The following is a 13146-nucleotide window of genomic DNA, read 5'->3' on the forward strand; positions in this document are numbered from 1 at the left end:
CCCACGGGGTCATAGAGTCGGACACAACTGAGCGACTGAACTGACCCTACTGAAAATTTAAATGCATGATAAAGCCACAGTCAATTTAGAATTGACTCAGAATCAAGAAATAGTTACATATATATGGGAATATGATTAACGGTGAGACAACTAGCTACCCATTTGGGGGGAAAAAATGAAACTACATTCTTTTAAATTTGCTTTTAATTGGAGGATAATTGCTTTACAAAGTTGCGGTGGTCTCTGCCATACAACAGTGTGAATCGGCCACAGGTAAACACGTGTCCCCTCCCTCGGGAACCGCCCTCCCACCGCACTAGAGTACCAGGTTAAGCTCCCCATGCTATACAGAGACTTCCCACTAGCTATGCATTTACCCATGGTAACGTATATATGACAGTCGTACTCTCTCAGTTCATCCCAGCCTCTACTTCCCCTGCTGGGCCCCCTGCCCTGTAAATAGGTTCATCAGGACCATATTTCTAGATTCCATACATTCCACAGAATATATGATATCTGTTTTCCCCTTTCTGACTTACTTCACTCTGGCAGGGGAGATAACCATGATCACGAAATTACATTCTTATCCACGCAGAAAGAACTTATACCTTCAGATCACAATTTTTTAAAATGATAACCCTATATGCAAGACAGAAAAAGAGACACATATATAAAACAGACTTTTGGACTCTGTGGGAGAAGGTGAGGGTGGATGATCTGAGAGAATAGCATTGAAACATGTATATTATCAAGTGTGAAACAGATCTCCAGTTCAGGTTGGATGCATGAGACAAGTGCTCGGGGCTGGTGCACTGGGAAGACCCAGAGGGATGGGATGGGGAGGGAGGCGGGAGAGGGGATCGGGATGGGGAACACATGTAAATCCGTGGCTGATTCATGTCAATGTATGGCAAAAACCACTACAATGTTGTAAAGTCATTAGCCTCCAACTAATATAAATAAATGGGAAAAAAAAAAGGGAAAAAAAGTGTTTATTTATTTTTGGTTGCACCGCATGGCTGGCAGGGTCTGTTCCTTGACCAGGGATGGAGCTCAGGCCCTGGCAGTGAATGCACCGAGTCCTAACCACTGGACAACTAGGGAACTCCTGCTGGTAAATATTTTTAACATTTAAAAGCATGGTATTTTCTTCAAATATCTGTATAATCCTGGGTATAAGGAAGGCATGTTTAAGCAAAGTAAACCCAAGAAAGCTGAATAAGGGTAAGACTCTAGATTTCATGCAAATTAGAAACTTATTTTGATGAAAATGGCATGAATGATACTAACAAGTGACATGAGAAAGTTAATACTTATACAGGAAACTTACAAATCAACAAAAAAGCAATAGGGAAAAATATCAAGGTATCATTAAGTGAATAAGAACCTGCAGAATATGTATACTACACTCATTCATGCATGTGTGCACATCATATACTATGTGTAAATACATGCACACATACAGAAAAGGTCTGTGAACACTAAGTAGATGGGGGTAGCTGCTGGATAGAGTGAAGGAGGTAAGTAAGCAGAGATGCTCCGTTTTCACTCTATATATAAACGGTGTGAAGTTTTTTACAATGAACACACTGCTGAATTTCTTTAATTACATTAATGCAAAAGTACATTCTCACTACAAAAAAATTAAAACCATATAAAAAATAAGGAGTTAAAAAGCAAACCTCCCTATTCAAATACATCCCACAAACCAATCTTATTTCCCTCCTTGGAGGTAAATTTTCATAAATGTCTTCACTCCCTGGTGGTTCAGACAAGAAAGAATCTCCCTGCAACGTAGGAGACATGGGTTCGATCCCTGAGCTGGGAAGACCCCCTGGAGGAGGGAATGGCAACCGACTCCAGTATTCCTGCCTGGAGAATTCCATGGACAGAGGAACCTGGCGGGCTACAGTCCATGGGGTCACAAGGAGTTGGACAGGACTGAGCAACTAATGCTTTCACTTTTTCACTCCCTTTTATATCTTTAAAACACTTTTAAAGAAAGAGCCCATTTTTTTAAGTGAGTAGAAGGGGAAAAACAGGCATTTACTGAAAGAAGAAATAAATGGCTAATAAGCATATTTTAAATGTTAAATTTTAATCATCACAGAAATACAAATTAAAAAAATTTTCTTTTTTCACAAGTCCAAGGCCCCCCTGATATTAGCTGATGCTCTGACTGGTGGGTGTCTATGCCAAATCAGGTTTTATTAGAGTATCTCCCACCCCAAGAAAATGAGAAAATGTTAAAAGTTTGAGCATTAGACGAAACAAACCCACTGAAACACTACTAGAGGGAATGCCAATTGGTATAAACCTTTCTGTTCAACTTGGCAGTAATACCAAAAGCCTTAAAAATACATAAAGCAACCCCACTCCAACACAAAACTATTAGAACTAATAAATGAAATCAGCAAAATTGTAGAATATAAGGTTAAGGATACAGAGCTCAACTGGATTTCGATGATGTAGCAATAACAATCTGAAAATGAAATTACGAAAATAATTCCATGTTCAATAGCATCAAAAAGAATAAAATACTTAGGAATAAATTTAACAAAAGATATATGATATGTATGTTGAAGACTACAAAACATTGTTAAAGAAATTAGAGGAGATGTCAATAAACAGAAAGGTACCCCATGTCCATGAATTAGAAAACAGTTATCAAATAGCAATACTCCCCAAATCGATCTACAGATTCAGCACAACCCATATTGAAACCCCAGCAGCCCTTTTTGCAGAAATTGGCAAGGTGATACTAAAATTCAAGGAAATGCAAGGGACCCAGAATAGCCAAAACAATTTGGAAAAAAGAACAAACTTGCAAACTCACAGTCTGATTTCAAAGCTTTCTACAAAGCTACAGTTAGTGTGGTATTGGCATAAGGACAGATATTTAGATCAATGAAACAGAACTGAGAAAGCAGAAATAAACCCTTACATTTATGGCCATATGATTTTCAACAATGCGTGCCAACACAATTCAGTGGGGGAAAAAATTGTCTTTTCAACATATAGTGCTGGGACAATTAGATATCTACACGGACGTGAATGAAATAACCCTCCTTCCTCACATTCAATATAAAAATGAACTCAAAATTAGCCACAGACCTAAATGTAAGACATAAAGCTATACAACTTTTGACTTTACCAGCAGTCCAGAGGTTAAGACTGTGCTTCCACTGCAGGGGGCACAGGTTCGATCCCTGGTCAGGGAAGTCGTGCCTGCAATGCAGTGCAGCGCCAACCCCCCGCCAAAAAAACCTATAAAACTTTCAGCAGAAAACAGAGGAGCAAATCTTTTGACCCTGCATTAGGCAAAGTCTTCTTAGATATGACATCAAAAACACAAACAAGAAGGGAAAAAAATAAACAAATTTCACTTTATCAAATTAAGAAACCCTTGTTCTTTAAAGGACACCATCACATAAAGTGAAAAGACAACACACAGAATGGAAGAAAAATATTTGCAAATCATGTATTTGATATATGATAAGGAACTTGTATCCAGAATATGAAAAGCATGCCTACAAGCCCACAATAAGAGAAATTAGCTTTTTAAATGGCAAAGGATTTTTTGGTTGTTAACATTATCTTTATTAGGTTGCTGTTGACATTATTTTTCAACTTTTCAGGGCCTGGTTGTTCCTTTTAAATGGCCAAGGATTTGAATTGACACTTCTCCAAAGAAGCTAGACAAATGACATAAAGAGATGCTCAACATCATTAGTCATCAAGGAAATACAAACTAAAACCACAGTGAGATATTACTTCATACCTTGTAGGATGATTAGAACCAAAAAGGCAGAAAATAAATCTTGGTGAGGATGTGGAGAAATCGGAACACTCAACCAGTATTGGTGCTGGAATTGTAAGTTAGGGTCACCATTTTGGAAAGAGTCTAGCAGTACCCTGACAAATAGTAGACAAAGACCTACCATATCATTGAACCCTCCTTCCCTAGGTAAATGCCCAAGAGAACTGAAAATTAAGTCCACACAAAACCTGTGCATGGAGGTTCACAGCAGTGTGTTCATAACAGTCAAAACGTGGAAACAGCCCAAATGTTCATCAATTGATGAACAGATAAACTATACATATATATATATGTATACTACAATGAAATATTCTTTGGCAATAAAAGGAATGAAGTATTGAGACATCCTGGAGCATGGATAACCCTTGGAAACATTATGTTAAGTCAAAGAAGCCAGACAGAAAGGGCCACATACTATAGGATTCCATCTGCAAGAAATAACCAGGACAGAAAAATCCACAGGGGCAGAAAACACATTAGTTGCTACCAAGGGCTGAGGCAAGGTGAGACCAGGGAGTGACCGCTAACAGAGAGAAGGTTTCTTTCTGTGGTGAAAAAAATGTCCTAAAATCAGATAATGATCAAAGTTGTACAACTCTGTGAATATCCTAAAAAATTTCTGAATTGTACACCTTTGAAAGGTCAACTTTTCGTGTATATTTTTACTTTTCTTATTTTTTTTGTTTTTTATTTGATTATTTCTTGAAGTACAGTTGATTTTAAATGTTTCAGGTGTATATTAAAGGACATACACATCCTACATGTAAGCAATACCACATGATAATGGTCTTTGACTTACTTCATCTCTACATCTATCCACATTGCTGCTAAAGGCATTATTTCATTACTTTTTATGACTGAGTAATATTCCATTGTATGTATGTATCACTTCTTTATCCGTGAGTCTGTCAATGGACACTGCGGTGGCTTCCATTTCTCGATTGTTGTAAAGAATGCTGCAGTGAATGCAGGAGGGCACGTGTCTTTTCTCCCAATATATATGCAGGAGTGGGACGGCTGGATCAGATGATAGCTCTATTTTTAGTTTTTTAAAGAAAAATCATCAATCTGTTATGGCTAATATCTCAATAAAGCTGAATCTCAAACCTGGATATGCCCAAACTCATAGAACAGTACACTAAAAAGGGTAAATTTTACTGTATACATCGACAAAATTTTACTTTAAGGAAGATTCATATATCCTGTTACTCAATTCTAAGTACACATCCATAGAAAATCTGAAAAGAATATCCAGAAAGATGGAGCTTAAGGAATGTTTGTTACATCCTTGTTACAGGAAAGAAAGAAACCTAAATTGAACAGTAGGAGCCTAGATATTTATGGAGGTCATTGGGATTCCCCAGTGGCTCAGAGGTAAAAAATCCACCTGCAATGCAGGAGCCACAGGAGATTCAGGTTCAATCTCTGGGTCGGGAAGATCCCCTGGAGAAGGAAATGGCAACCCCCTCCAGTATCCTTGCCTGCAGAATCCCATAGACAGAGGAGCCTGGTAGGCCACAGTTCATAGGGTTGCAAAGAGTCAGATATAACTGAAGCAATTTAGCATGCACGCACGCAGGCAGCCATTAAGAATGACTGAAGAGCTTCAATAATTTTTTAAAGCCAGGAGCAGAAGAAAAAATGTTTTTAAAAATTGGAAAAACAAAACAAAACAAAACACAATGCCTAAAGAAATGAACCGCTGATGCGGAAAGGTAATTCATCAGGTCTTCCCAGGAAAACTGGCACATTCAGACTGGGTAATCTGAGCAGAGTTTTATAAAGGTCTTATTTAGAAGGTAGGGTGCGGAAAACCACAAGCCGTTGCGCAGGCCCTGGCAATAGGAAGTGGCTGGGAGTGACCGGATAACAGAGCCAGGGAAAACAGCCCAGGGCCGAGGGCTGCCAGAGCCCGCCTTGTACAGAGGGACACAGCTGGGCTGCTGAGCCCCGGCAGGGAGGGGTCCCAAGAACGAGTGCCCTGAACCTGCTCCCCTCCCACCTGCCGCATCCTCCAGGTGCCAGGAGGACCCTGGAATCCAGTGTGACATCCGAGGGGACCCTGGAGACGGCCGGGTCCATGCAAGTCACCCTACGGGGTGGAGAGCCAGGTGGAGGGTGCCTCTGAGCGACAAATGGAAGACGTCCAGCACAGATGGTCATAGCAGGAAACGAGGAGTAGTTCAGAAGGGACTGCATTTTTAAAAACTGCACATAATACACAGCCACTGTAGAAACCCTGAAATGGTTTACTCCAAGGGGTAAACAGTGGTTCGCCCAGAGTTTCTCAACAGTGGGGCTGTAGGCAGCGGGCGAAGCAATTCTTCATGGCTGGGGACCGTCCCAAGCGCTTTAGGACATGAGACTCCCTGGTCCCCCAGGGCGCTAAACACCAGGAGAGACCCCAGGCATGACAATAACCCAAAGCCTCCCCACGCCCAAACATGGGTCAATATTGACACGCCTGACAGGAACCACTGTGGGGAACACAGTTCAAGGGGTTTTTTTTTTCCTTACTTGCATTTTTCTCATTTTTCTACCAAGATTAGGAAACTGTGTTCATCCTTCTTTGAAAAGAAATCACCAGGATAGACTAATTTAACTCCTCCTGGCCTTACCGCACCACATGTGAGATCTAGTTCCCCCCACCAGGGATCGAACCCTTGTCCCCTGCATTGGGAACTTGAAGCCTTAACCACTGGATTGCCAGGGAAGTCCCAGGATAAATTAATTTAGATGCCAGTTCTCAGGAAACCCTATCTGTCCTCCCCCAACTGAGTTTGCTCATGACAGTAAGTAAATGAGAGGCGATCTGACACTATTACCTGCATGACCTAACTCATTTTGAAGTTGCCAATTAACAGGAAGGCTGCAATTTAACTCAGCTTCTGACAAATCACTTTTATTCTTCCAATCCTCATAACTGTTATGAGATCACAACATCCTACAGGTCATAGGTCAAGTCCTGGATTGCTTCTAGCTTGTTACAAAACTTTAAGAGGAAGGAAACCACTACAGTTTGGTTCCCATGCCATCTTACACCGGCACCGTCTAGGGTGTTTTAGCAGGTCGCCTCTGTGAGAAAGCCAGGCCAAGGGATCCTGACAACAGATTTGGGGAAACACTGTGTTTTACTCTCTATTATTTCCCTCAGGCTCAAGCAAGAAGCCAGGTTCTTCATAATTCTTTGTCTCAGTATTTTGTTTTTTCAAGGCAGAAAGTAACATTCTTCTGGGGACAGGTCTAACTTAATCTGAGGGCTGGAACAGCAGAAGTTCGAAACCTGACCTGCCTCCACCCCCAAATAAAGAATCCATGGTTCCATTTTCCTTACGGTTCAAAAAACCATCCACTGTAAGCTACATCCTGACTCAGATGTTAAAATATAAACAAATGTTAAAATATAAACAAAAATAAACATATTTATAAAATATAAACAGTATACTGGATCAATAAAACATAGTATATACTATTTAGGGTGATTCTTAACATTTTCAAGAGTTCTACGGAATCCTCTGGTGATCCAGTTGTTAGGACCTGGCGCTCTCACTGCTGGGGCCCTGGGTTCAATCCCCGGTCGGGGAACTAAGATCCCACAAGCCCCGTGGCATGGCCAAAAAAAAGAAAAAGAAATTTTTAAGAATCTCTTTGGAGTAGGAAATGGCAACCCACTCCCGTAGTGCTGTCTGGAGAATCCCATGGACAGGAAAGCCTGGCTGGCTACAGTCCACGGGGCTGCAAAGAGCCGGACACAACTGAACTATGAGCACACAGTACGGACAGTGAGTTCGGGAAGCGTTCCTCCCATGAATGAAGACACCCTCTCCCATCCCACATGCCCAACCTCTATGTAGATGAAAGTAATCTACGAAACAGCACAACTGGAAGAAACTCTGCAATCATCAACTGACTCACTTGAAATATCAGAAGTAATTGGAATTTTTAAAATAGCTAGCTATTGACATTTGTTTTATAGATAATAGTATATTATGATAAAAGAAAGTATCTAAGCATTCTGTAGCTGTTTTCTCAAAGGATCATCCAAGAACACTTTGCAATAGTATCTAGTGAGCTTGTTAAAAACCCTGTATCTGTCTCACTGCAGCAAACTTGCTGAAATAGAATTTCTGTAGTCAGCACTCTAGAATGTGCATTTTAGTACAGTGCTCACTGTGATTTTTTATGCTCATTAAATCTTTAAAGTCACTGTGCTAGAGGCTAAGATGGTGTAAAAGAAATTTTAGTTAAAACAGCATTTCAGTGAAGGTTTCTTAACTTTCTACAGCAATTTCCACTACAATGGATAAAGCAGGCTTAGAGAATGTTTCTTACTTCCTCAGGCCATTCTAAACATTTGACATAGGCAAACTGGAGTATGCTTAGAAAAAGAATAATTAGCTTGGCTCAAAATTGCTGCTCAATATATTTGTTGAATAAATGAATATAACATAAACAGAAAAAAAAAATCTCTTTAGGGGACTTCCTGGTGGTCCAGTGGTTAAGAATCTGCCTTGCAGAGCAGGGGGTGTGTGTTCGATCCCTGGCCAGGGAACTAAGATCCCATATGCTATGGGGTAATTAAGCCCAGGGGCCACTACTAGAGAGTTTGTGCACCACAATGAAAGATTCCATGTGCTGCAATTAAAACCCAGTGCAGCCAAATAAATTTTTAAAAAAATGTTTTAAATCTCTTTAAATGTCCATGAGTTTTCCTGATCGAGAGAACAAGTTCTTGGTATCACGGAAGAAAACACTCATGTGAAGGCACACCACTGTGATGTCACAGCTCTCTGGGAAGAAAATAGATTCTATAGGTTTCCAGAAAGGGGGTGGGGGAATCAAGAATTGGAATCTTTTAAAAAGAATTAGAAGAGCTAGAAGATAACAGAGGAATACTTTCATAATTCTGAAGGAAAAAATTTCCAATCTACCATTCTTCACCTAGTCAAACTATTAATTATGTGTTGCAGTGGAATGGAGACATTGTGAAAGATGCGCCTCTTGATTTACACATGCATCCTTTTTTAGGAGACTACCAGAGGGTGTGTGTTTCCCCTGAGTCAGAGTGAGTCCAGACGGAGGAGGACACTGGTCCTGGGAGGCAGAGGATCCAACCCAGGAGAAAGGGGAAAGGGCTTTCAAAAGGCACATGCAGGAGACCCCAGGCCATCAGCTGTGTCCAGGTGAGAAGGCCGGGTGAGAGGAGGTCAGACGCTCCCAGAGAGGGCTGGTCAAGAGGACAACCCTGATAGAATACCTGCTGTCTCTCAGTTTCCTGAGTGAAGACTCAAATAGTAAAGTTAGTGACTAAGTATCTAGAGATCTCAGAAATGGAAAATTACAATCTCCAGGAAAAACCAGAAATTGGACAGCAAAGGAAAAGCACTCACAGACCGCTCAGCGGCTCCTCTTGAAAGTGTTTATGATACCTAAGGTCAGCACTGGTTATTGATCTAACCCAAAGACATAAGGGTGTCTGTATAATGGGCATGGGGAAGGGGTGGCCCAAGAGGGCTAAAGCCCCATTTGTCAGAGTGCAAAGCCAAGGATAACAGCATTGGTGGGGGAAGGATCAGGAACATTATAAACACATTATTTAGGTCTAAGAGACGTGACTGCGGGTACCTCTGGTGCAGCAATGGTGGGGGAAAGTTATATGTCTACCTGTAGGCCAAGGACTCTAAAACCTGTGCATATAGAGATCGCCAAAAATAGAAACTCTCGTAGTAATTCAGGATAATTTTTCTCACATGTTTTTCCATCAGTTTCCAAAAACATATTGAAATCAAAAAGTCTACAAGCCAACACATTAACAGTGGTTATTTCTAGCAACAGAATCGTGGGCCATTTACATTTTTTCTCTCCCTTTCCTATTTCCAGAGAAAGCATGGAACATGGAGTCTGTTGATCATAAATCAGAAAACAAGAGGTGTTTTACTTTACACCTGGTCCGCATCCACACCAGGGGAGAAGCCCCACCTCTGTCACTGTAGCTGCCACTAGCTCAGGTGGAGCAGAGGAGCCTGCCAACTCCTTCATCCACACAGCAAATATTTGTTGAATTCCTATAAGCCAGGCCCTGCAAGGTGATTCCAATACCCGAGCTTTCTATTGGATCTCCCAAAAGCCTCAGTGCCAGCTGGGGGAACGAAATGGGGGATGGGCTAAGCCAACACTTCAAACTCTCTGTACACTGGAACCAACCAGGATGTATTCATTTGGTCTGGGGTGGCTCTGCGTCTCTGGAAAAGTGGATGAGCTATGTTGCACGCTTTGCTGCAGGTTTCTCAGGGCAACTGGGGTCCTCAGGCACTTTGGTACCATCATGGCCCCAAGCTCATATAAGCTAGATTTCAATCCCACAAAGGTTCAAGTGAAAGTATGAGGGATATGGGGCTTCCCCCAGGTGGCATAGTGGTAAAGAATTCCACCTGTCATTGGAAAAAGCCATGGTCCCCTTCCCTTTTGTATGACACCCTTTTTGAAACACACCAGTCTGGAAATCAAAAACAAAAAAAAGAATTCGCCTGGGAATCCAAGAGATGTGGGTTCAATCCCTGGGTTGGGAAGATCCCCTGGAGTAAGAAATGGCAACCCACTCCAGTATTCCTGCCTGGGAAATCCCATGGACAGAGGAGCCTGGTGGGCTGCAGTCCATGGGGCCGCAAAGAGTCAGATACAACTGAACAGGGCCCAAGTAAACAGTGTGAGCTATGGCAGAAGGAAGGGATGCCCCATTACAGTTAAGAGCGGGGCCCTGGAGACAGGCAGGCCTGGGTCTGAATCCCACCTCCACCCCCAGGTGTGACCTACTTCCTCTCTAAACCTCAGTTTCTTCACATGTAAAATGGGGTCATAATCAAAGTTCCCTTCACAGGGCGGGCTTCCCACGTGGCTCAGAGGGTAAAGAGGCTGCAGTCCATGGGGTCACAAAGAGTCGGAGACGACTGAGCGACTTCACTTTCTTTCACTTTTCACAGGATAGGGCTGTTGTGCGGGAAATGAGGGCAGGAGGGTATCTAAAGGGCTTGTGATGAGCCCCTGGCACCTGAAGAGAGTAAACAGTAGCCTCCGTTAGCTGTTAGTAAGCCCGGGACCTTTCTCCGCCAGGAGGAAACCTGAAGGGGCGATAACTGGATGTCTCAGCGTCCACGTTCTCCTCCAGAGAGGAGAAGGCTGGTTCTGTACCCCCTCCCAGCAACGGTCTGAGTCTTCAACCAGGATGTGCAAAGCACCAGACAAGAAACTCTCTGATCCTCAAAAAGCACCAGACAGGAGACCCTCGGAATTTATTCCGTAAACGCTTCCCGATTCACCTCAGTTTTACTACCAAGGAGATAATCAGGAAAAAGAAGAAGTCTTCTCCCCTGATCTTCGAGAAGCTTTGCTTTTGGGGAAAAGGCCACCCGCGTGGACATCGGGTGAGGGAGGCACCAGATATCCCTGACACTCATGAACAAAAACTCAATGTTCACCGAGCATCCCGCTCCGGGAACACGACACGGCCGCAGAGAGGGCCCAGCAGGTCGGGTTTGTTCCCAATAGTCCTCCCAAAGCTCCTGACCCTCTCCCCTAGAAGAGCCCAGGGGGAGACGGGACTGTCTCCTGAGAGGGGGTCTCGGAGTCCGGCACCTTGGGATGACGGCGAGGCTGAGCCTAAAGCGTTCCTCCGAAGCCGTCGGAAGGATGTGAACAAGCTCCCAGGCGAGGAGCACGGCGCGGGGTCCACCTGCGCCCCGGCGCCGCCCGCCCGCCCGCCCGCCCCGAGGCACTCACGATCTCCGCCACGATGAGGAGCCCGGGCAGGGTGCGGAGGAAGTCGCGGTCGTAGGAGAAGCTGCTGCTGGTGGTGGAGAAGTTCTCGGCGAAGGAGCTGGCGGTGGTGGTGACCGTGTGGGAGCGGGCGCGCTGCGGCTCCTCCATCGTCGCGCCGGGGCCGGGCAGCGCCGGCCCCGCCTCGGGGACCCCCGGCGCGTCCAGGCGGGCCGCGCGGCTCCGAGCCCGGGGACACCGGCCGGGGGCGGGGGGAGGGGAGCGCGGCGGCGGCGGGACGGGGGCGCGCGGGGGCGCCCGCCCGGGCCCGTCCGGCCGCGGCGCGAGTCTGGCGAGCGCGCGGCGCCCCCCTCTCCTCGGCGAGAGCCGGCTCTCGGGCTGCGCGGGGGCGCCGCGGCGGGAGACCCGGTGAGGGGGAAGCCGCCGGCGGCCGAGGGAGGCGGCGGAGGCCCGGCCGAGGGGAGGGGGCGTGGAGAGGGGCGGCGCGCGGTGGGCGGGGAGGGACCGCCCCGCGGAGGCGCCGCCGGCCGGCGGGCGCTTCACCTGTTGCTCGGCCGGGAGGGCGCGGGGGCGCGGCGGAGCGGCGCGCGGGGGCTGCAGAGGGAGGCCCGGGGTCGCGGCCGCCGGCTGCTCGGCTCAGCCAGGCGCCGCCTCCCGGGGGCGGGTCACCGCTGACCTGTCTCTTTGCACCTGGCGGCGGCCGGCCCGCGGCTCGGGGGCCCCCGGGAAGAGCGAGGCCTCCGGGCCGCGTGGCTCCGGGAATGGAGGGGTGGGCGGGGCGATGACTCCAGGTGGCGAAAGAGTGGCTGGAGTTACGACCTGGCCGGACCTTCGACCCGAACGAGATCGATGCGTGGCCGCCGGGACAGCCCGGCCGGAGCGTCTCCCCCTCCCGCCGCGGCGGCCGCCGCAGCCGGGCGGGATTTCCTGCCCCTCCTGCCGGGAACAATTTGAGGAACCGGCTTCATCGCCGGACTTGGAAGGCGAGACGCTTCCAGGCGCTCTCAGAGGCTCGATCGCGCGGATGCGGGGAGCCTCGGGGCCGCGCCTGGCCCGGAGATGGGAACGCGGAGATCTCTGGGGGCCCCTAGTCACGATGAATCAGTGTCCCATCACCCTCGGGAGGAAATGTTGGGGGAGAGCTTGAAAACTGTGCGGGTTGTGCAAAGTGAAGTTTCTGACTTTCCGCTGTGCTTTCCGGGGGTGCGGGAGGGCATGAGGGAGCCCCACGCATGGAGGCATGTCAGGCTGACCCGAATTTCAACACTTGCATTTCTCAGCCGTGTGACCAGGAGCAAGGGGCCCTACGTCTCTGGACCTCAGTTGAACCGTCTGTAAAATGCCTAAGTGGGCACCTTGCCAACAAGAACATCTTCCTGGCACACTCTCCTTCTGTCTGGTGAAAGAATGGCAAGAAATATTCTATTTTATTCAGGAACGCCCTAAAGGAAAGGAAATAATCCTTGTTCACAAATAGAGGGTTGCTCTCAGGCATTCCATTCCCTCTTTATCTGTTCCAAGACACCTTTGGGAAAAGGTCAGAAGGGACATTT

General features: G+C 46.1%; 1 protein-coding gene across 1 annotated transcript in view; it reads right to left on the reverse strand.

The window, feature by feature from the left end:
* CMTM8 (CKLF like MARVEL transmembrane domain containing 8) overlaps window positions 1-12465 on the reverse strand; it is a 94075-nt gene extending 81610 nt beyond the window's left edge. Inside the window, exon 1 of the mRNA XM_043442978.1 lies at window positions 11597-12465. Within this exon, the coding sequence (XP_043298913.1) occupies window positions 11597-11743 (147 nt within the window). The 5' untranslated portion in view covers window positions 11744-12465. The remainder of the gene's footprint in view (window positions 1-11596) is intronic.
* Window positions 12466-13146: the final 681 nt, after the last annotated feature.

Source organism: Cervus canadensis, chromosome 22, assembly GCF_019320065.1.
Source record: "Cervus canadensis isolate Bull #8, Minnesota chromosome 22, ASM1932006v1, whole genome shotgun sequence".
Taxonomy (NCBI): Eukaryota; Metazoa; Chordata; class Mammalia; order Artiodactyla; family Cervidae; genus Cervus; species Cervus canadensis.